We start from the raw sequence: 24,224 nt of genomic DNA on the forward strand, positions 1-24,224 counted from the left end.
GCCATCTTAACAACCATATCTTATATCTGAGACATGGGTGAAACTGAAGTGAATGTCATTCTGGGTTTTTATTGTGGTAAAAGGTGAACGCCACTCTCAACTCATCGCAGCTCCTGATGATGTAAGAAAAGGGACAGTGGTACAAAGGACTGAAAGCAGCATAATCAGTGCTTCAGTTCTTGTTCTCTTTTTAAACTTTTTTGTAACTAAATCCACTGTGTGTCCTCTTTTCTTTTCCAGCGCCAGATAATGTCAACAGAGTGAATGTGACCACACAAAATGCGAGTAGTATAATTCTGACCTGGAACAAGGTTAACAACATCCCAACATACATCCTGCAATATGGTGATAGAACAGAAGATATTAATAAAACTGAAGAAGGACCCATAGAACATGTGGTCACTTCTCTGACTGCTGGAACAAACTACACATTCACTCTCTTCACCGTGTCTGATGGACTCAACAGCAGTGGATACAGATTCAGTGCTGTGACAGGTTGGTGAGCACTGAACAAAACATTCAGTCTAATTAAAAGATACACAGAATGCAAGATTTTGTTGGGAATATTGTTACAGTTTCTTCTTTGTGTGTTTTTCTATTCTAGCTCCTCTTAACACCGAGGAATTTAAGAAAAATGGACAAGATGAGACCAGCATAACTCTGGGGTGGAAAACAGTCCCCAACATTGACAATTATATTCTTGTATTTAATGAAACACAGATCAACATTAGTAATTCTACAGAAGAATACAGAGTGTCAGATTTGACCAGTGGAACCAGATACAGTTTCACTCTCTTTACTGTGTTTGGAAATGTCAGCAGCAGTGGAGTAAACTGCATCGCAGTCACTGGTAAGATATATTTTCTCTAATATAGATAAATAAACCAGGATGGACCGGCTCATTAGTATTTGAAACTTTAGCTGATGGAGAGGATTTTTGGTCAAAACCACTTTCCTCTGTTATCTTTAGCTCCACAAAGTGTTAATAATGTGACTGTGGTGCATCAAAATGAGATGAGTATAACACTGGAGTGGGAAAAAGTTAAAGCATCCTAAAGTACCATAACATAAACATTTGTTAAATTTTCCAATTTGAATATGTCAAAGAGTAACCCTACCTATAATCCTACACTGGTTACTGCTAACCTGGTGGAGGTTAACAGATTAAAAACATCTAAATGAGTCATAGCCCTTTAAAATGTTCTACAGTTGATGCTCCTCTACAACATGAACCAGGACAGAGCTTTATGATGATGTTTAAGGTTTCTCAGAAATAGAAGAGTGTGGCTCACCTAATATTTTTGAAAAAGCCTGATAAAAATACTGAAACTGAATGGCTCGTTCCATCTTTCTGTTTCTGCCAGAAAATGTTGTTACTGGTTCTTCTTTGTGTGTTTTTCTATTCTAGCTCCTAATAACACTGAAGAATTTAAGAAAATTGGACAAAATGAGACCAGCATAACTCTGGGGTGGAAAACAGTCCCCAACATTGACAATTATATTCTTGCGTTTAATGGGAGACAGATCAACATTAGTAATTCTGCAGAAGAATACAGAGTGTCAGATCTGACCAGTGGAACCAGATACAATTTCACTCTCTTCACTGTGTTTGGAAATGTCAGCAGCAGTGGAGTAAACTGCATTGCAGTCACTGGTAAGATATATTTTCTCTAATATAAATAAATAAACCAGGATGAACCGGCCCATTTGTACTTGAAACTTTAGCTGATGGAGATGGGGTTTTTTAATTTTTTTCTTTTTTTTTTTTGGTCAGAGCCACTTTCCTCTGTTATCTTTAGCTCCACAAAGTGTTAATAATGTGACTGTGGTGCATCAAAATGAGATGAGTATAACACTGGAGTGGAAAAAGTTAAAGCATCCTAAAGTACCATAACATAAACATTTGTTAAATTTTCCAATTTGAATATGTCAAAGAGTAACCCTACCTATAATCCTACACTGGTTACTGCTAATCTGGTGGAGGTTAACAGATTAAAAACATCTAAAACAGTCATAGTCCTTCAAAATGTTCTACAGTTGATGCTCCTCTACAACATGAACCAGGACAGAGCTTTATGATGTTGTTTAAGGTTTCTCAGAAATAGAAGAGTGTGGCTCACCTAATATTTTTGAAAATGCCTGATAAAAGTACTGAAACTGAATGGCTCGTTCCATCTTTCTGTTTCTGCCAGAAAATGTTGTTACAGTTTCTTATTTGTGTATTTTTCTATTGTAGCTCCTCGTAATGCTGAAGAATTTAAGGCTGTTGATCAAAATGAGACCAGCATAACTCTGATGTGGAAAGCAGTCCCCAACATTGACAGTTATCTGCTTGTGTTTAATGGGAGAGAGATCAACATTAGTAATTCTACAAATGAATACAGAGTCTCAGATTTGACCAGTGGAACCAGATACAGTTTCACTCTCTTCACTGTGTTTGGAAATGTAAACAGCAGTGGAGTAAACTGCATCGCAGTCACTGGTAAGATATATTTTCTCTAATATAGATAAATAAGCCAGGATGGACCGGCTCATTACTTTTTGAAACTTTACCTGATGGAGAGGGTTGTTTTTTTTTAAATTTTAGCAAAGCTGCTTTCCTGTGTTATCTTTAACACCACAAAGTGTTAATCATGTTACTGTGGTGCATCAAAATGAGATGAGTATAACACTGGAGTGGGACAAGGTTAAAAACATCCTACAGTACCATAACATAAACATTTGTTAAATTTTGAATTTGAATATTGTCAAGAGATTTATTCTAAATGACACTTCTTCAGCTGAGAGTCTAAGAGTGAAGAGACACACACTGTAGATCTTTACTTGCAAGGGCGGTCACAGAACGCTCACAACAGAGTGGGGGCCCTGTGATCAGCGCTCTGTTCTTGCACTTGTCTTTATTTATATGCAAAAATAATACAACAGTGAATACGTCTATTCATAGGCAGAGGAAAGTTAGTGCGTAGGGAGTGAAGATAAGAGTGGTTTAGGTGTATGCGTGTGTGTTGTGAGATTCAGAAGGACGCAGCCTCTCTTCTTGTTAGGGAGCGTCAGATAAGAGTGTCCAGCTCTTCCTCTTCCTGGCAGGAGTGAAATAATAACAGCTTATTCAGCTGTGAGAAAGAATTTATAAAACAGTCCTGTAGTGGACAACAGTCTAAGTCATCAAAAGGTCATCATACAGTATTCTATCATATGCAAACTTATATCATTAAAAGCTTATACTGACTACCAATACAACTCTCCATTGACATTCCCTCCTGTTGTCAGTATAACTTTGAAGTGAGATATCAGTATGTAACATCTTGTTGTACATTTTCTGTCACATCATCATTAATCACACAAAGTCTTCATGTTCCAACAGGTCGGAGTCATCATCATCATCATTTGTCACGGCTATGTATGCAGCAACAGTGGAAACAATTATACGGTTAATCATGAGTTTTAGACATGGCAGGATACATGTTACAAAAACACAAAATAAAAGTAAAAATACAAAAAGGGATAAATAGAATAAATAAGAATAAGAATACAAAGGAATTGCAAGTATTTCAAGTATTCCAAGTATTGAAGTCTATTGCACCTTTGGTTTTTAACAAAAAGTATTGCACAGTGAAAAGGCAGTAGTAGTCTTTTTAGCAGTCACTTGTATTATTTACATAATCCTGATTTTGGGCCTGCTGGATCTGTCTCAAGGCGTTCAGGGCATCAGTCATGTTTGATGAGTGTACATTGTCTGATGTGTGTGTGTGTCATTTCTCACTCAATCAACAAGTGCACGTCTGTTCAGGTGTGTGTTTCTCTTCATTCTGAGTCACTGTGTGTAGATGTGTATGTTTGTGTATGTTGGCGTATTTATCACTTTCCTGTTCTGGTGTTTTGAGTAAACCACGGCCTGAAGCGTGTCCTGGGGTCCTGCCCTCCTCCTTTTCAGTCCGGTTGCGACCATTGCTGCTGCTGCTCATAGTTCAGTCTGTCCTGGTCCTGGCCCCAATTGGGGCAGTCCTTTCTCCAGTGTCCATGCTCACCGCAGGTGAAACCTGCATCTTCTTCTGTGTTTTGTCCATTCTGAGGTGCCTTTTGACCTCAGTTGCTCCTCCTGTCTCTGGCACGCCCTTTCTTCTGCTGCCCGATCATCCGTGTTGGTCCGTCACTGTCCTGTACAGTGTTAATGCAGAGTTATCAAGGTCAGCATTCTTTTGCTCGGCCTTACTTTTCATTCGGGCTTAATGGGCGTCTCGTCACAGCTCTGTCAGCTGAAGCTGTCTGGAAATCTCCCCCGTGTAGTGAAACGGGCCTTGGATTTAACGCTCTCCGTCTCTGCTGCATGAGATTGCTTTCCTGTAGCACTGTTGACATTTTTAGATTGTTGTTATGGGTCTAGCTGCTGCAGCATTTGGTCAGGGTCAGGGTCAGAGATGGTAGAGGGAGAGCAGGAGTCCTGGTCAGCTTCGCTTTCAGGACCGGCAAAGCAGCCTGTAATTAAACATAAAGAGAAAAAAAAAAAACAAAACAAAAACAGACGAACAGGAAAATGATGTTGTATTGGCTGTGTTATTCAGAGAGGGGAGAAACACCGGCCAGGCCCTGTGTCAGCCTTCTCTCCCCTTTTTTGTTTTTCCTCACAATATAATTAACTCATAACCCACCAAGTTGACAGGACAACACAGGTAGATATTAAAATTCGTAAATCACGTTTAAAAGCACAAAAAAAGATTTTCCTTCCTTCAGTAATCACTTGTATGATTCAATCAGCAGAAAACATCTCACCATTTGACTCTTAACCACTAAATTTGTTGTTTCATCACTGGTTGGTCATACCAGTCTCTTTCTTTTTGAAGTTGTTGTCCTGCAACCCAGAGAGTTTATTTGTTAGTAGTGGGTAAACTTCAGCATTTGATAACAAAACTATTAAGTTTTCCCTGTTTTAACACCAATGAGGGATATAGGCACATGTATAGTGTGTGCTGTAGTGTAAGCTGTTCTTCATTGCATGTATGTGTGTTAGTAGCTTGCATGCAAGGCCTCTGGGACTGTCTCACCCAAAAGAGCATTTTCTCAACAGTTGCCTTTCTCTCGCGTGTGTTAAGAAAGGCAAATGTGCTTGAGGCAGTTGTGAAATTATTATGCTGTTATATATTACATTATACCTATAATCAAAATGAGTGAATCATGATACTGCTGTAGGCCACATCATACTTCTGAGTTAAAAGAATGTGAAAATCATTAGATTTATTAGATAGGTTCGTATTATCCTATACTGCTGATTTACTGTGAGTGAGTTACACTGTTTCATGACATTTCATACTGCCGAGTTATGAAAAGAATATTGTATTCAGACAGTAGGGGCCTCTCTCTTTTTTTTTTCCTCTTTGTGATAGTTAAAAGAACAGAGCACATGCCACGGGAGCGTCACCCCCACCTTTGGTGGAAGCAGAAAAACAGGGAGCCAAGGTCATAACTCTGGCTCACTAAGAGTTAGAAAGAATATGAATGCTTAGTTTGTGGCTGTGGCGCATTTTGTATAGCTTCTTTTCTTTGTTTAGTAGCTTTCTGCCTTCACCTGAGAGTGTGCCCTAAGCATGTGACTTCAGGTCTCCATAATTGGAGTTTATTTAAAGATAAATAAGATGATTTCATTTATTGCTCGCAGATCATGCACTAAATGGTATTTTGCAGTATTAGCTGTCTTCACCACTTAAACAAAACATCACTCTTTGTTTTATTATTATTATTACTATTATTTTAAATTCTCCTTTCTCAAAAACATAAAATTAAATTGCAGTTGTTCTTGGCTGAGAAACACAAAACCTCCCTTTTTCCCTTTTTTCGTTTTCAAAACAAGAAACTAAGTTTTAACTTTTCTGGCTTGTCACCTAAAACAAAACAGACAACCCAGCTCTCAGCTGGCTCTGAACAGAAGTTACAGTACTCATCACTCAAGCAACATTTCAAAAAACAAAAGAAACAAAAACAAAACTCAGTACACTACACAGAGAACAACAACAATACACAACTGAAGATGTTGTTCTTGTTTGTTCTCCTTGAATTTTAGAATAAAGTTATTACATCTGCATTAGTAAATCATATGCCTAATCATTACGTGCCACTGTGATGCACAAGTATGATCACAAATGTATTCAGTTTTCAACCCAACAAAACAAAAAACAAAACAAAACAAAAAACAAGTTACCGATGGCTTGAACGCTTTACACACGAGTCAGGATGCAAAAAGGCTGCTGCCAAAGACAAATCAGAAGCGTGAGGGGAAAAAAAACAAAAAAAAAACTGAGCCCACAGATAGCTTCATGTTTGAGCTTTAATAGCGGTTTCCCTCCCTTTGATGTGTTCTTATGTAGCTCCTGCTCTAAAAAATGTGTAACCTGCTCATCAGCTTAGCAGTGACCATATATTTAATTCAGCTTCTCAATTGTGTAGCTTTAGCTGTTGTATACAGGGTTTTTAGTTGTTAGTATAGGTGTGCTCTATATTTCAGCAATGTCTCATCTAGGATGACAGGTTTTCGAGCAGGTCAAGTGCCTCTATGCACTTAAGTAGTTTACATATTTTCTTTATTTTCTTCATTTCATATGTCATTATACTGAATTTGAGCAACCTTAAGCTTGATGCAGATTACTTCTAACAATTATCCACCTCACATCATAACTGACTGAGGTGCCTCTTCATATTAATATTATGTCATTATCTTTTTATATAACAGCAATAGTATATTACAATATTTTATTTATATTTTATTTTGCATCCATCGAGGGATGGGGGTGATCTGCAGTTTCACCCCTTCCCAAGCTGGAGACATTTACCTTTTCACACACTTTCCTTGGCTGAACAATGACACAACCTTAATACACCTTATGCATCTCTCTATTTCATTTAATATGTGTTTGTGTGAGTTATATATTTTCTTTCATTCTATGCATTCTGTGCATGGTCTTCATCCTAACTATGTTTCATTGTTAATACCAGTTTACAAGTTGTTATCCTTGCTTTTATTAGTTTGAATACAGTAGAGATAAGCTCTAATTTAATTTAACCTTTTGTTTATTCCACTTTATTCCTCTTGTGTTTATATGTATTCAGTTGGGTCTGTATCCAGCCCTTTTTAAACTTTGATCTCTAATCTTTTACGTGACGAGGGATTATTATGTTCTTCCTAGTCTGAACTGCTTCTTTGTTTCTTACAGTCACGTACAAAATGTCCCTCTTTTCCACACCTCCAGCATGCAGTATTAAAGTCACTGTTTGGTGTGTGTCTCTGTGTCTTACAGTCACGTGCAAAGTGTCCCCTTTTCCCACACTCCCAGCATGTAGAGTTAAAACCATTGTTTGGTGTGCATCTAGGTCTGTCTCTACCTCTTGCTCCTCCCCTACACATTCCTCTCCCTCTCTTTTGGCCTCTGAAACCTCCCCTGTAGCCTGCACTAAAAGCTGTGAGAACAGTGTCAGCATCGAGGGCAAAAACTGAGACCTTCTCTTTCCGTTTCACCACTGTCTGTGCATGGTTAGCATATTGAAACGCCTCATCTGCTGTGCCCGTATCTTGCGTTACCCAATTCTTTTCTACATGAGACCTAATGGGTGGCAGTAATCCTTTAATGAAAGTGCGCCCAAATAGATCTCTATTTTCCTCTTTCTTTTTCCCATTTTCAGTTCTCCTTTCAGCTTCAGTTTCCCATGCTTGGAAAAGTTTATATTCTTCTTCACGTTTTAATTTCTTCTTTGGGTCTTTTGTTAATGTAATTTCTTGTTTCAGGACAGCTTTCAGCTGGGTAACAGCTGAGGGATTGCATTTCCTTCCCAGCTGTGGTTTTAGCTTTTTGTGGATTTCTCCACCTATTTGCACTTATTCTACCTGCTCGGTTTGTTGTTTTTCTAAATATTCCTCATCAGGTGTTAATTTTGCTTGTTTATTCCCCATTGTCAAAGATTTTGCTGGGCTGTCACTGGCACGCCTGACTTCGGAGTGGTTTACTGATACGGCCTTCGACTTCACCCTATAGGTGAAGCGGTACCAGTTTTATGAGATGAAACCCAACCGTTCTCCTTTGTTACCAGTACGTGAGCCTCAGCAAAGAAAACAAATAAAATAGAAGTAGTTCAGCAGCGTATTGTGCTGTAAAATCAACTTACTTCTAGACACATACACACATACACACAGATAGACATTTGCGCGCTAATTTGTTACGAAGTATTTAACAGCTACCTCTGAAACTGGTCTAAACTTAGTTCTTTTTGGCCTTTTGGCGAACTTAACCTATTTTACGCGTTTCTTAAATAATTTGTCACGAGATAATTTCGGCTACCTCTGAAACTGGTCTAAACTTAGTTCTTTTGGCCTTTTGGCGAACTTAACCTATTTTACGCGTTTCTTAAATAATTTGTCAATGCCCTGTACCAACATAGAGCAGAGCAGCTATCTGAACGCTACTCCAACAGAGGTCGATTATCTTGTTAATAATTTTACCTCCTCACTATGTACGACTCTGGATACTGTAGCTCCTGTGAAAACTAAGGCCTCAAATCCAAGTACCTGACTCCGTGGTATAATTCTCAAACACGTAGCCTAAAAGCAGATAACTCGTAAGCTGGAGAGGAAATGGCGTGTCACAAATTTAGAGGATCATCATTTAGCCTGGAGAAAGAGTTTGCTGCTTCATAAGAAAGCCCTCCATAAAAGCCAGAACATCTTACTATTCGTCACTGATTGAAGAAAATAAGAACAACCCTAGGTTTCTCTTCAGCACTGTAGCCAGGCTGACAAAAGTCAGAGCTCTACTGAGCCAACCATCCCTTTAACGTTAACTAGTAATGACTTCATGAACTTCTTCACAAATAAAATTTTTATCATTAGAGAAAAATTACCAATAATCATCCCACAGATGTAATATTATCTACAGCTACTTTTAGTACCATCGATGTTAAGTTAGACTCTTTTTCTCCAATTGATCTTTCTGAGTTAACTTCAATAATTAATTCCTCCAAACCATCAACGTGTCTTTTAGACCCCATTCCTACAAAACTGCTCAAAGAAGTCCTGCCATTAATTAATGCTTCAATCTTAAATATGATCAACCTATCTCTAATAATCGGCTATGTACCACAGGCCTTCAAGGTGGCTGTAGTTAAACCTTTACTTAAAAAGCCATCTCTAGACCCAGCTGTCTTAGCTAATTATAGGCCAATCTCCAACCTTCCTTTCATATCAAAAATCCTTGAAAGAGTAGTTGTCAAACAGCTAACAGATCATCTGCAGAGGAATGGCTTATTTGAAGCGTTTCAGTCAGGTTTCAGAGCTCAGCACAGCACAGAAACAGCTTTAGTGAAGGTTACAAATGATCTTCTTATGGCCTCTGACAGTGGACTCATCTCTGTGCTTGTCCTGCTAGACCTCAGTGCTGCGTTCGATACTGTTGACCATAATATCCTATTAGAGCGATTAGAACATGCTGTAGGTATTACAGGTACTGCACTGCAGTGGTTTGTATCATAGCTATCTAATAGACTCCAATTTGTTCAAGTAAATGGAGAGTCCTCTTCACACACTAAGGTCAATTATGGTGTTCCACAGGGTTCAGTGCTAGGACCAATTCTATTTACATTGTACATGCTTCCCTAGGCAGCATCATTAGAAGACATAGCATAAATTTTCACTGCTATGCAGATGACACGCAGCTCTATCTATCCATGAAGCCAGGTAACACACACCAATTAGTTAAACTGCAGGAATGTCTTAAAGACATAAAGACCTGGATGGCCGCTAACTTTCTGCTTCTTAATTCAGATAAAACTGAGGTTATTGTACTCGGCCCTGAAAATCTTAGAAATATGGTATCTAACCAGATTCTTACTCTGGATGGCATTACCTTGGCCTCCAGTAACACTGTGAGGAACCTTGAGTCATTTTTGACCAGGACATGTCCTTCAATGCACATATTAAACAAATATGTAAGACTGCTTTCTTCCATTTGCGCAACATCTCTAAAATTAGAAATATCCTGTCTCAGAGTGACGCTGAAAAACTAGTTCATGCATTTATTACTTCCAGGCTGGACTACTGTAATTCTTTATTATCAGGATGTCCTAAAACTCACTGAAAAGCCTTCAGCTGATCCAAAATGCTGCAGCAAGAGTACTGACAGGGACTAGGAAGAGAGAGCATATTTCTCCTGTTTTGGCTTCCTTCATTGGCTTCCTGTTAAATCCAGAATTGAATTCAAAATCCTGCTCCTCACATACAAGGTCTTAAATAATCAGGCCCCATCTTATCTTAATGACCTTGTAGTACCATATCACCCCATTAGAGCACTTCGCTCTCGCTCTGCAGGCTTACTTGTTGTTCCTAGAGTATTTAAAAGTAGAATGGGAGGCAGAGCCTTCAGTTTTCAGGCCCCTCTTCTGTGGAACCAGCTTCCAGTTTGGATTAGGGAGACAGACACTATCTCTACTTTCAAGATTAGGCTTAAAACTTTCCTTTTGCTAAAGCATATAGTTAGGGCTGGACCAGTTGACCCTGAATCCTCCCTTAGTTATGCTGCAATAGACATAGGCTGCCGGGGATTCCCATGATGCATTGAGTTTTTCCTTTCCAGTCACCTTTCTCACTCACTATGTGTTAATAGACCTCTCTGCATCGAATCATATCTGTTATTAATCTCTGTCTCTCTTCCACAGCATGTCTTTATCCTGTTTTTCTTCTTTCACCCCAACCGGTCGCAGCAGATGGCCGCCCCTCCCTGAGCCTGGTTCTGCCGGAGGTTTCTTCCTGTTAAAAGGGAGTTTTTCCTTCCCACTGTCGCCAAAGTGCTTGCTCATAGGGGGTCATATGATTGTTGGGTTTTTCTCTGTATTTATTATTGTACAATCAACTGTACAATATGAAGCACCTTGAGGCGACTGTTGTTGTGATTTGGCGCTATATAAATAAAATTGAATTGAATTGAATTGAGATAATTTCGGCTACCTCTAAAACTGGTCTAAACTTAGTTCTTTTTGGCGAACTTAACCTATTTTACGCGTTTCTTTAATAATTTGTCACAAGATAATTTCGGCTACCTCTGAAACTGGTCTAAACTTAGTTCTTTTGGCCTTTTGGCGAACTTAACCTATTTTATCATTTTATTTTACGCGTTTCTTAAAACCTTCATGGCCGTTTTACAAAATAGTGTTTCTCTCACCCTCAGACGTCTCACTGGTGATTCGGATCGTCAGACTGAATCCCACCGCCGTGGACCAGACTAAAAACACCGGCCTGGACCCGAATTTAAACGTCCCAGGGCTTTCGGCCTCGTCTAAGAGGGCTGTGCACAGACTTCGGTGCTGGCTTCCCACGGCGTCAGGAATCAGTTCTGGATCCTTGGAACAGAGTCACAGATAACAGTTCTGATATTTCTGATCCGGCTCGAAGGACCAAAATAAATGTCAAGAGATTTATTCTAAATGACACTTCTTCAGCTGAGAGTCTAAGAGTGAAGAGACACACACTGTAGATCTTTACTTGCAAGGGCGGTCACAGAACGCTCACAACAGAGTGGGGGCCCTGTGATCAGCGCTCTGTTCTTGCACTTGTCTTTATTTATATGCAAAAATAATACAACAGTGAATACGTCTATTCATAGGCAGAGGAAAGTTAGTGCGTAGGGAGTGAAGATAAGAGTGGTTTAGGTGTATGCGTGTGTGTTGTGAGATTCAGAAGGACGCAGCCTCTCTTCTTGTTAGGGAGCGTCAGATAAGAGTGTCCAGCTCTTCCTCTTCCTGGCAGGAGTGAAATAATAACAGCTTATTCAGCTGTGAGAAAGAATTTATAAAACAGTCGTGTAGTGGACAACAGTCTAAGTCATCAAAAGGTCATCATACAGTATTCTATCATATGCAAACTTATATCATTAAAAGCTTATACTGACTACCAATACAACTCTCCATTGACAAATATTTAATTATAATTATAATTTGAATATGTCAAAGAGTAACCCTACCTATAATCCTACACTGGTTACTGCTAACCTGGTGGAGGTTAACAGATTAAAAACATCTAAATCAGTCATAGTCCTTCAATATGCTTCACAGTTGATGCTCCTCTACAACATGAACCAGGACAGAGCTTTATGATGATGTTTAAGGTTTCTCAGAAATAGAAGAGTGTGGCTCACCTAATATTTTTGAAAATGCCTGATAAAAATACTGAAACTGATTGGCTCGTTCCATCTTTCTGTTTCTGCCAGAAAATGTTGTTACAGTTTCTTATTTGTGTATTTTTCTATTCTAGCTCCTCGTAACACTGAAGAATTTCAGGCTGTTGATCAAAATGAGACCAGCATAACTCTGATGTGGAAAGCAGTCCCCAACATTGACAGTTTTCTGCTTGTGTTTAATGGGAGAGAGATCAACATTAGTAATTCTACAAAAGAATACAGAGTGTCAGATTTGACCAGTGGAACCAGATACAGTTTCACTCTCTTCACTGTGTTTGGAAATGTAAACAGCAGTGGAGTAAACTGCATCGCAGTCACTGGTAAGATATATTTTCTCTAATATAGATAAATAAGCCAGGATGGACCGGCTCATTACTTTTTGAAACTTTAGCTGATGGAGAGTTTTTTTGTTTTTTTGTTTTGTTTTTTTTAGCAAAGCTGCTTTCCTGTGTTATCTTTAACACCACAAAGTGTTAATCATGTGACTGTGGTGCATCAAAATGAGATGAGTATAACACTGGAGTGGGACAAGGTTAAAAACATCCTACAGTACCATAACATAAACATTTGTTAAATTTTGAATTTGAATATTTAATTATAATTATAATTTGAATATGTCAAAGAGTAACCCTACCTATAATCCTACACTGGTTGCTGCTAACCTGGTGGCGGTTAACAGATTAAAAACATCTAAATCAGTCATAGTCCTTCAATATGCTTCACAGTTGATGCTCCTCTACAACATGAACCAGGACAGAGCTTTATGATGTTGTTTAAGGTTTCTCAGAAATAGAAGAGTGTGGCTCACCTAATATTTTTGAAAAAGCCTGATAAAAATACTGAAACTGAATGGCTCGTTCCATCTTTCTGTTTCTGCCAGAAAATGTTGTTACTGGTTCTTATTTGTGTGTTTTTCTATTGTAGCTCCTCGTAATGCTGAAGAATTTAAGGCTGTTGATCAAAATGAGACCAGCATAACTCTGATGTGGAAAGCAGTCCCCAACATTGACAGTTATCTGCTTGTGTTTAATGGGAGAGAGATCAACATTAGTAATTCTACAAATGAATACACAGTCTCAGATTTGACCAGTGTAACCAGATACAGTTTCACTCTCTTCACTGTGTTTGGAAATGTCAGCAGCAGTGGAGTAAACTGCATCGCAGTCACTGGTAAGATATATTTTCTCTAATATAGATAAATAAGCCAGGATGGACCGGCTCATTACTTTTTGAAACTTTACCTGATGGAGAGGGTTGGTTTTTTTTTAATTTTAGCAAAGCTGCTTTCCTGTGTTATCTTTAACACCACAAAGTGTTAATCATGTGACTGTGGTGCATCAAAATGAGATGAGTATAACACTGGAGTGGGACAAGGTTAAAAACATCCTACAGTACTGTTAAGGGATTTCTTAGGATTTTAGGATTTTTATTATGTTATGCTTAAAAGTACATTTCATTATCTAAATGTGTTTGCTCTTTCAGTATTCAGCTTAAATGGGGAAGTTACACTCTGTGCAGACTCAACAGGAAGCCTGCAGCACAGTTCTATTTTCTCTCTTCCTGTATGTGCTCTCTGAATAAAGACTCTTCCTTTTTACTGCAGCGGTGCGAGTCTCCCTGAGTCTCGACCGTGTACACGTAAACCTGTCTGAGCGTTTTATTCCGACCTGGGTTGCAATACAGGAAAACTCCTGACATTTCTTGGTCCTTCGAGCCAGATGGGACACAGCACTTTTGTGTGACCCCACAGGAAAGCCTCACCGAGTCCTGCCGTCGTGAGAAGCCCGCGCTGAAGTCTGTCGACAGCTCCTGTCCAGGTACAGGATAAAGTCCAGAGACGTGAATTCGGGTTCTGGCCAGCGTTCTTATAAGTGGTCCACGGCGGTGGGGATCGATGAGGTTGACCTGAGAGACCGGCAGCAACCAGGTGAATATTAACACTCAGATACCTCGCGTAAAACGTTTAGGCTCGCCCAGAGGGGCTGGTAGCATTCCTAAAAGTAAAGGCTCGCCTGAAAAAGGGCTGGAAGCATTTTTAGAAGGGTTTCTAGAAGTAAACGCTCGCCTGAAAGAGGGCTGGAAGCATTTTTAGATAAACCTCGTCCATAAAACGTAGTACGCGTTGAAAAGGTGTTGTTGTTGTTTTATTTTTGTTGGTGGAATAAGTTGAATTTACAGCACAATAAGGAGGCTGAACTATTCCACTATTTTGTTTGCTGTTGGCTACCCAAGTACTGGTGAAAAGAGAGAAACAGGTCGTGTTTCATCACGTAAAGGTGACACCGCTTTCAAGAATAGCTTGAAAGTAGAAGGCCGTGTCAACTACCACTCTCTATTCTCGTGCCAGAGAAGGTGGCGCAGTTGTGTAGTTGTAAAGTATTAAAATTAAAAGGATTAAAATGGGTAATGAAGCTTCAAAACTCACAGCTGACGAGCAGTGGTCAGAAAAGAAATGTCCAGGAGCTGGACAAATTAGTGCATATAGATGGAGAAATCCAAAGAAAACCTAAATGTCCCACGTGGGAGGGAAAATGCATTAACTAAATTATAAGAAACCCTCCAAGCAGAAATAAATACTGAAAAGGAAGCTAAAAAGAAATCAAAGCGTACACAAGAGTTGTAATATTTTAAAGCATGGAAAGAGGAATGAAGTGGAATAAACAAAAGGTTAAATTAAGGTTAACTTAAATTAAAGCAGAGCTTATCTAGTGATAAGCATGATAATAGGAGATGATAGGAAGGTTAACAACCTGTAAACTGGTATTAACAATGAAACAAAATTGGGAAGCTGAATGAATAGAATGCGTGAAACCAGATAATTCACACAAAATATATCAAATAAAAAAGAGAGATGCATAAGGTATATTAAGGCTGCGTCATTGTTCAGCCAAGGAAAATGTCTCCAGCTTGGGAAGGTGTGAAGCTGCAGATTCACACAGACCCGTGATGGATACATAATAAAATATAAACTAATATACTATTGTATATTAGTAGTGAAGTAGTGTATTGTAATATACTATTGCTGTTATAAAAAAGGAAAAACAATACAATGATAAAATTAATAATGACATACTATTAATAAGAAGAGGCACCTCAGTCAGTTATGATGTGAGGTGGAAGATTGTTAAAAGTAGTCTGATTCAAGCTTAAGGTTTGCTCAAACTCAGTACAATGATATATGAGATGAAGAAAATAAGGAAATAACTACACTAATCAGGTGCATAGAGACACTTGACCTGCTTGTAAACCTGTCATCTTAGATGAGACTTTGTTAAGATGAAGAGCAAACCTATACTAACAACTAATGAGAAGCTGAATTAAATATGTGGACACTACCAAGCTAATGAAGAGCGGTGACGCGCATGGAGATGCTGGTTTTGCTCACTACAATTGTATAAATAGAGTTTGAATTCATTACTGTGGATGTGCAGTGAGTGACCTCTATATATCTTGAAAAGCATGTCTGAAATACTCGTATGAAAGCATATTTTGAGTGATTCTAACTGTGTGAATGCTGTGAGAAGTGATTTGTACAAAAATAATAAAACATAAGTAATAATAACACTACAAAGGTTCATAGTGGAGTGAGTGAACAAGTGGAATTTTTGAGAGAAAAGGCAGTGTGTGTGATGATACCTGATGTCTGAAAGGGCTCTATTCAGGAGTGTGAGCGTGACATAAAGGTGTTGGTTTTAGATCAAGATTTAGCAGAATTAAAGAGGGTTTATAGACTATGAATACAAAGAGAAACAAAAGAGTTCGATTAGTCTGCAGAAACAGGAAATATGTATATAAATATATATGTGTGCCTGTGGTGTGTCAAGACAGCCCACAGAGAGAAACAGAACTCTATGAATAGAATGAATAAACAACACATACTCACATTGTTATATGTGAAATTATTTTTGGAAAGGGTCAGAAGAGATAGTTTGAACTTAGAACTCAGTGATATGATGCATGAATTAAACCTTATGGCAATAAACACTTGCAACACTTGCAATGAAGAAAGCAGCTTACACTCAATTACTATGAACGCAAAGCCTTGATGCCATAGGCAGTTTGTTTTTGTTTTTGTTTGTTTGTTTTGTAAGTTTGGAAAACAAATTTGTGATCATACTTGTGGATCACAGTGACATATCATGATTAGGCACATGATTTAACAATGACGAGTTTTAGAGCTGTGAGCTATGAGCTATAAGCAATGCAAAGTTTTTCCTAACTTAAAAGTTTGAAATATGTAAGATGTATGAATTCTTTGAGAAATAGGAATTGCCTAAAATGCCTTAAGTCAAAATGTAGTGTTGCATTTACAAAGAAGAAAGCGGAAGAAGCATTCAGTAACTTAAGAATAGCCTAGGACGAAACTGTGTAGGCTATGCAGTAACCACAGCAGATAGAGTTGTAGAAGCGAAACCGTTGACATCCTCACACACGCAGGCCAAGATATAAATATATACACTGACAGACAGTATATATTTTTCAACACTTTGAGATCTTCTAAAGACACTGTTGGAAGTGTTTATATTACCAAAACAGTTCAGAGGTCACTGAAGGCAATAACTTTGCAGATCAAGCAGCAAAAGCAGCAGCACAACAACCTATAGACACATTAATGTCTGACTCCTCAATGCAAATACCACTTGATGTGCTTAAAAATGAACAGAAAGCTGCACCAGCTAGAGAACAAAAGAGGTGGTTAAAATGTGGAGCTCGCCTGGAGAATGATTTGATGACTTGTAATGGCAAACCAGTACTACCAAAATCCTTACACAAAACAGCAGCGTTAGTGACACACGGGTCTACTCACGTGTCGACGGGAGGAATGGTAGATATACTCTCTAAACATTTCTACGCCCAAGATTTCGAAACTTCAGCAAAAGTATTTGTCAGAACATGCATGATTTGCCAAAAACATAATGCACAGGGAAACCTCAGACCGAGAAGAGGTAATTTTCCCACACCACCTCATCCTTTTCATACAATCCACATGGATTTTATTGAGCTAAATGAATGCCAGGGCTCAAAATACGCTCTAGTGATCATAGATGTATTCTCAAAATGGCCAGAAATCTATCCAGTAAAAAAAGCAGACGCCATCTCAGTTGCAAAATGTTTATGCAATCACTTCATTCCAACATATGGCATCCCCACTCTGATAAGATCAGACAATGGGACACATTTTGTTAATGAAGTAATCAGTAAGGTCTCTGAAGCACTAGGATTTAGCATCAAACACCACTGTGCTTACCACCCTCAAAGTGCCGGACTCGTGGAAAGAACTAACAGCACAATAAAACAGAGACTGAGAAAGTGCATGGAAGAAACAGGGAGACCATGGCCTGAATGTATAGGCCTAGTGAAAATGTGGATGAGACTGACACAAGGTTCTCAGAAACTCACACCTTTTGAAATCATTCACGGAAGACCATTTCCATTACCAATTACAAGTGAGCCTATAGATAAGTCGATAAGAGAAACTACACTAGCCGAGTGGATGACTAAGTTACTTGAAAATAAAGAGATTGTTCTAAACAACCAATTGCCAAGTGACATCTCTCCAGTGTCTTGCAGGTTGAAACCAGGTGATTGGATCCTGATCAAGGTACTCCAAAGGAAAAATTGGAGTTCACCAAGGTGGGAAGGTCCTTATCAGGTGCTACTCACCACTCCCACTGCCTGCAAAATAGCAGAAAGACCATCTTGGATCCATCAAAGCCACTGCAAAAAAGTGAGTGACAACCTAAACATTTAGACGCCGACACCCCTAACTCCTGGTGATCTACTGGTGGAGGGAGGGCTGATCGGGTATACCCCGCCTTCTTCTTCTTGCCAGTAGTCTACTCATCAGGGGTCACAGGTGTGTCTGGTCATCATGAAGACACTCGTCCTCCTAGTGGCTGCTGTTGCACTCCTGGTGAGTTTATTAACACTCACCCTAAAGAAAAAAGATGAACAACACCACCTGCAGACAAGATGGACGCATGACAACTCACATCTCCGTGATATGACACAAGACCACATTCATCCATGGATGAACAACGCATGGTATCGATATATACATGACAGCACACCCAGAAAAGACTGCTATGTTTGCTCCTACATGCCCCCAACGACACAATACGCCACCCTGTATGCGAAGGGAATGGACATAATTCAAGCAAAGTGTGCCGCGAGCTACGCCAGCCTTGGGTATCAATTCCAGGGAATCGTGGTCAATCATGAGGAACCTCTCCAGATAGGACTGCGAAATGGCACATGTGACGAATGGTTCTGGGTTGACCTGAAAGTGAAGCACAGAAGTAAGGCTAAATCATTCCCAGTCTTTCTTGGAAACAATGGGAATTAGAGCCACAGCCTATGCTACCGCCAAGAGAACGGATCCACGCCAATGGGAAATACCACCACCAACTGCAAAGCAGTACAGACACACGCTCCTGGAGGGCCCGTGAAGAGCAACATCTCAAATGGCACCTTCTGGGTGCAAGGGATTGCCTGGGATATCCTTCCTGGGTATTGGACGCCACATCAACATCAACGTCAACAACAAGGAAAAGACGAAGCACCCCAGACCTCAAGCAGCATGATTCCATATGGGGTTCCGATGTCCCAGAGGAATTTATATTTTGGACTGAAAGACAAAAGGTTCTGAATGCTTCATGTAAATTCAACGACGAATGGGATCAGGAGATTGATGCTCTGTGCATTGCAGTAATGCAACCCAGGGTAGCATTGGACATAATTCTCGCCGAGAAAGGAGAATTCTCTTTAGCAACACATGTTGCACATACATTCCAGATAATGTGCACTCACCGAACATGACTGATGCTCTGGAAACACTCAGACAACTTTGGGATGCACAACAACGAGACTATGCCGCAAACACAGAAGACTGGCTTACGTGGCTTTTAAGCGGCTCTTGGAAGTCCCTGCTGATTAAAGGACTTGTTTTCATTGGTGTTCTTCTGCTGTTGTTGTGTCTGTTCACTTCATGTGTCATACCTTGTTTGAAGAACATGGTATCAAAAACAGTAACTGCTTCAATTCATGCTTACATCACCCTATCACAGAATGATGAAGATGATAATGAGACAGACACTTGGATATAACATACTCACAGAACCCACTATTTTATGATGTCTTGGCTAAAGATGTCTGCAAGTGGCCATAGACTGATGCACTGTTAGTGGTTGCTGTGTACATATATAGAAGGAAAGATCAAACAACAGGAGGGAATGTTAAGGGATTTCTTAGGATTTTAGGATTTTTATTATGTTATGCTTAAAAGTACATTTCATTATCTAAATGTGTTTGCTCTTTCAGTATTCAGCTTAAATGGGGAAGTTACACTCTGTGCAGACTCAACAGGAAGCCTGCAGCACAGTTCTATTTTCTCTCTTCCTGTATGTGCTCTCTGAATAAAGACTCTTCCTTTTTACTGCAGCGGTGCGAGTCTCCCTGAGTCTCGACCGTGTACACGGAAACCTGTCTGAGCGTTTTATTCCGACCTACAGGAAAACTCCTGACAAGTACCATAACATAAACATTTGTTAAATTTTGAATTTGAATATTTAATTATAATTATAATTTGAATATGTCAAAGAGTAACCCTACCTATAATCCTACACTGGTTACTGCTAACCTGGTGGAGGTTAACAGATTAAAAACATCTAAATCAGTCATAGTCCTTTAAAATGTTCTACAGTTGATGCTCCTCTACAACATGAACCAGGACAGAGCTTTATGATGTTGTTTAAGGTTTCTCAGAAATGGAAGAGTGTGGCTCACCTAATATTTTTGAAAATGCCTGATAAAAGTACTGAAACTGAATGGCTCGTTCCATCTTTCTGTTTCTGCCAGAAAATGTTGTTACACTTTCTTATTTGTGTATTTTTCTATTGTAGCTCCTAATAACACTGAAGAATTTCAGGCTGTTGATCAAAATGAGACCAGCATAACTCTGATGTGGAAAGCAGTCCCCAACATTGACAGTTATCTGCTTGTGTTTAATGGGAGAGAGATCAACATTAGTAATTCTACAAATGAATACACAGTCTCAGATTTGACCAGTGGAACCAGATACAGTTTCACTCTCTTCACTGTGTTTGGAAATGTCAGCAGCAGTGGAGTAAACTTCATCGCAGTCACTGGTAAGATATATTTTTTTCTGTATTATAGATAAATAAGCCAGGATGGACCGCTTCATTTGTACTTGAAACTTTAGCTGATGGAGAGGATTTTTTTGTCAAAGCCACTTTCCTCTGTTATCTTTACCACCACAAAGTGTTAATAATGTGACTGTGGTGCATCAAAATGAGATGAGTATAACACTGGAGTGGGACAAGGTTAAAAACATCCCAGAATACATCGTACAGTATAATAACAGCACTGACATGGAGAAGAATATCAGTGTTTCTCAAGACTGCTATGACAAAGTACAACTTCACTCTCATCAGTCTGTTTGAGGGAGTCAGCAGCACTGGATACTCATTTACTGCTGTGACAGATGGGTGATCACTGAAGACTTGTGTGTTACTGGACTTTTTATTTATGGAAATCCTCCCAGAAACTCCTGTATTTCAGTTTTTTAACCACAGATTGGTAATGTTTAATATTTTTGACTGTGATAATGTAATCAATGAAACTGAATGAAAATTCTGTCTCTGTAGAAAATATCTATTTATGTGGGGATGCTATGATTTGACAGCTGCAATAGGCTACAGCCCCCCGCGACCCTGAAAAGGATAGGTGGAAGAGAATGGATGGATGGATGTTATATGATTTGGAAATAAACGTTTGCAATGGTTTTACAATTTTTTTGGACCATGCTTATATAATAGCTCCTCATAACATAAACATTGTAACACCGAATATGTCAAATACTACCCCTACCTATAATCCTAGACTGCTTACTGCTAACCTGGTGAAGGTTAACAGATTAAAAACATCTAAACAGTCATAGTCCTTGAGATGGACTTGGTGAGGTGTTTTTTTTTTGTTGTCTCATATATATTTACAACATTAGACAGGAGACATTAAAACTTGAAATCAGATTTTATAATTACTAAAAGCTTAGGAAACCAAAATGGTTCCTTAAGGATGTCATTTGTGAATCAGACTTTGTAAAATTGTCTTTATTTCATCTTTAGCTCCTTATAATGCACAGCAACTGCATTTGAATCAGACTAAATGAGGCCAGAGCTTCATTTATTTATTAACATATGTGTGTTGCTTTGTCACTATGACTGTCTTGAAAGGAATTAACAAAAAGTAACATCTTTTTATGCTTCTGACCCACTGTATTTTTTTAAAATATGTCTCAAATTTTGTATTCTTCTGAAATCATTCTTTGTCTTCTTTCAGCTCCAAAAAATGTCCAGACTGTGACTGTGACACAAAATGAGAACAGTATAACTCTGACGTGGGACAAAGTTAATGACCTACTAACATACATCCTACAATATGACAGTGGTAATATTGTTATTGGCAAGAATGACATGGGCGGATACACGACATCAGGTGCATCAGTTACATGTGTGGTCTCTTCTCTGGAAGCTGGGACAAACTACAGTTTTACCCTCTTTACTGTGTTTGAGAACGTCAACAGCTCTGGATACAACTTTAGTGCACCGACAGGTATGTAATTAGTGTTTTTTTTTAAACTGTTTGTTTTCCTCGTGATACAATATATTTACATGGACAATATAAGCCCATGTTTTCCTTCTGGCCTGGAGTGCATCCAGGCTCCACCCACCAACCATATCTCAGTGGAGAAGGAAGTGTGGATCTAACCTTGATGAGGCTTGTGCTTGTGATAGAGCAGCAAACATGAATGATGTGCTCTTAGCAAGTAGCATGCTTAATTATTATATTTTATATATTAACTATATAATTATCATATTATTAGTATATATTGTTATTATTTATTTATTGAATTTTGACTGATCTGATCACCTGATTGGAAAAATACATTGATGCTGAGCCTTTTAGCTCACACGCCAATTCAGACTTAAGTATGTAAAAGCTTGTGATAACTGAACTAACACTATACTCCTGTATGTTACACAGTAACATGTAGTTATTTCACTCCAAAAGAAAAAGCTGAACAAATTCCACTTCTGAGTTTTGTTTTTGTTTTGTCAGTTCCACCAGTGGTGCCTTGGGTCAATGTGACTGAACGATTTACTAACAGCATAACTCTAGAGTGGGAGAACATGAATAAAGCCTGGCAATACCAGCTTCAAATCAATGGTCGTGTGTCAGATAGTGTGTCAGACGTCTCCTCAGATACAATCAGAAAAGTAGTGACATCTCTTCAGCCTGGAACAGAGTATGATTTCAGCTTAACCACAGTGTTCGCTGGACTCAGGAGCACTCCTTATATGAGTTTCACAGTAACAGGTAAAAAAAAAATCTCTCTGTAACTTTTTCAGTATGAGAATGAAATTTTGTCCCGTGTGTAAAATGACAAAGAGCCTGCAGTTTGAAGCGCTTCAGTTAGTCTTCTTTTCAATGAGTTGTATAAAAAAAAAGAAGAATCAGGTTTTTGTGTATAACTATTTTCTCATCCATTTCAGCCATAGACTGTGCCAGTGCAGACTGGAAAGTTACCAACTCATCAATCAAAGCAAAGATTGAAGGCTTGTTCTCGAATGCAACCACCCATTATGGATCTAACGTTCATGTCAGTGATGGACGTGAAAATGTGTCATTTACTGGACTTTACCCTGGTACCACCTATCAGATATCTCTTGTCTATGAAAAGTCTTCCAGAGTTTTCCTGCAGTGTGAACACAAATTAACAATTCGTGAGTACAAATCTGTCTTAAAACAACACGTCTTCATTTACAACAGAAACCATTTGAAGGACTAGAATAATTTCAATCTATAAATCAGTTTTTGAGATCTTAAAGTATTCAGTCATATTGGTTACAGAAAGATGATCTGTGAATTGATTTAATTTAGTTTTTAGTTTTTAGTTTTTTTCCCTTACATTCAATTTTTTTAATCTTGAAAAAGTTTATTGCAGCAAAACACATTTTATTCACCATCTACATACCACAGGTTAACACAGTTATATAATATGATTCAGTATTAATATATGAGCTTTATCCAGGTATCATTTTATTATTAACTAACCAAATCGTTCTGATTAATTAGCTCAAGAAATTAAAAAGCTTGAAGCAGAAAATAAGTATTTCTTTCAATATCTAATGTGTCAATGTTGAGGTCTTTATTTTTAGTTTTTATATGAAAATCCCCAAAATTATAACATTTTTAAAATAAGAGGACTTCTTTGAATTAAACATAAGGCAAATAATCTTTCTAGTTGACAACTAATTTTTAAAATACAAGCACTTTTCAAAGACTCTATTTTATAGCACAAAAAGTTTCATTATATTTACTGTAAGTCATATATTTTCTGCTTCAGTTGTGATTGTAAAACCTTTTTCTTGTTTTACTCAGTTCCTCCTAATCTAAATGCTCACTGTGAGTACTGGGCAGCTGGATACTCTGTTCTTATTAAATGGACAGACCCAGAGGGCGAGTGGACTAATGCGGAGGTGAATGTGACTGGAAAGACTCACACAGTAGCTAGTCCTGAAACTAAAATCATAATCGATGGATTCCAACCTGCCAAAAAATATAAGGTGTCTGTAACTTCACTGTCTGGGGTGAGGAGGAGTTCTGAACCGCATGTGTTTTACTGTCAGACTGATCCAAGGGGTGAGTAAAAGTAACTGCATTACCATGTTACTGCTTGTAATCATAACAGTATACAGTATTTTCAACTGTGACTTTATTACAAATTGTTTCATTTTGATCAATTGTAAAAAATAAACCTCTAAACTTTTCAACTTTGTTGTATTTTAACTATGCTGTTGTTCCCTTTAGGAGTTATTGCAGGGTCCGTATTTGGCGTGCTTCTTTTTGGTCTCCTGGTCGCTCTGGTTGTCTTCATTTTCCTCAAAAGACCAGATATTATTAGGTGGGTCTCACTTCACTGACAAGAATAAAGTA

At 38.6% G+C, this 24,224-nt stretch overlaps 1 protein-coding gene across 1 annotated transcript in view; it reads left to right on the forward strand.

Annotated features, from left to right (window-relative positions):
• Nucleotides 1-244: 244 nt before the first annotated feature.
• Nucleotides 245-24,224, forward strand: part of LOC120441448 (receptor-type tyrosine-protein phosphatase H-like) — a 33,424-nt gene continuing 9,444 nt past the window's right edge. Inside the window, exons 1-12 of the mRNA XM_039616603.1 lie at nt 245-495; nt 605-850; nt 1,409-1,654; nt 2,237-2,482; nt 12,281-12,526; nt 13,131-13,376; nt 20,108-20,353; nt 21,567-21,839; nt 22,347-22,604; nt 22,781-23,011; nt 23,670-23,930; nt 24,099-24,192. Coding sequence (XP_039472537.1) covers nt 2,296-2,482; nt 12,281-12,526; nt 13,131-13,376; nt 20,108-20,353; nt 21,567-21,839; nt 22,347-22,604; nt 22,781-23,011; nt 23,670-23,930; nt 24,099-24,192 — 2,042 coding nt within the window. The 5' untranslated portion in view covers nt 245-495; nt 605-850; nt 1,409-1,654; nt 2,237-2,295. The remainder of the gene's footprint in view (nt 496-604; nt 851-1,408; nt 1,655-2,236; nt 2,483-12,280; nt 12,527-13,130; nt 13,377-20,107; nt 20,354-21,566; nt 21,840-22,346; nt 22,605-22,780; nt 23,012-23,669; nt 23,931-24,098; nt 24,193-24,224) is intronic.

Source organism: Oreochromis aureus, linkage group 8, assembly GCF_013358895.1.
Source record: "Oreochromis aureus strain Israel breed Guangdong linkage group 8, ZZ_aureus, whole genome shotgun sequence".
NCBI classification, from domain to species: Eukaryota; Metazoa; Chordata; class Actinopteri; order Cichliformes; family Cichlidae; genus Oreochromis; species Oreochromis aureus.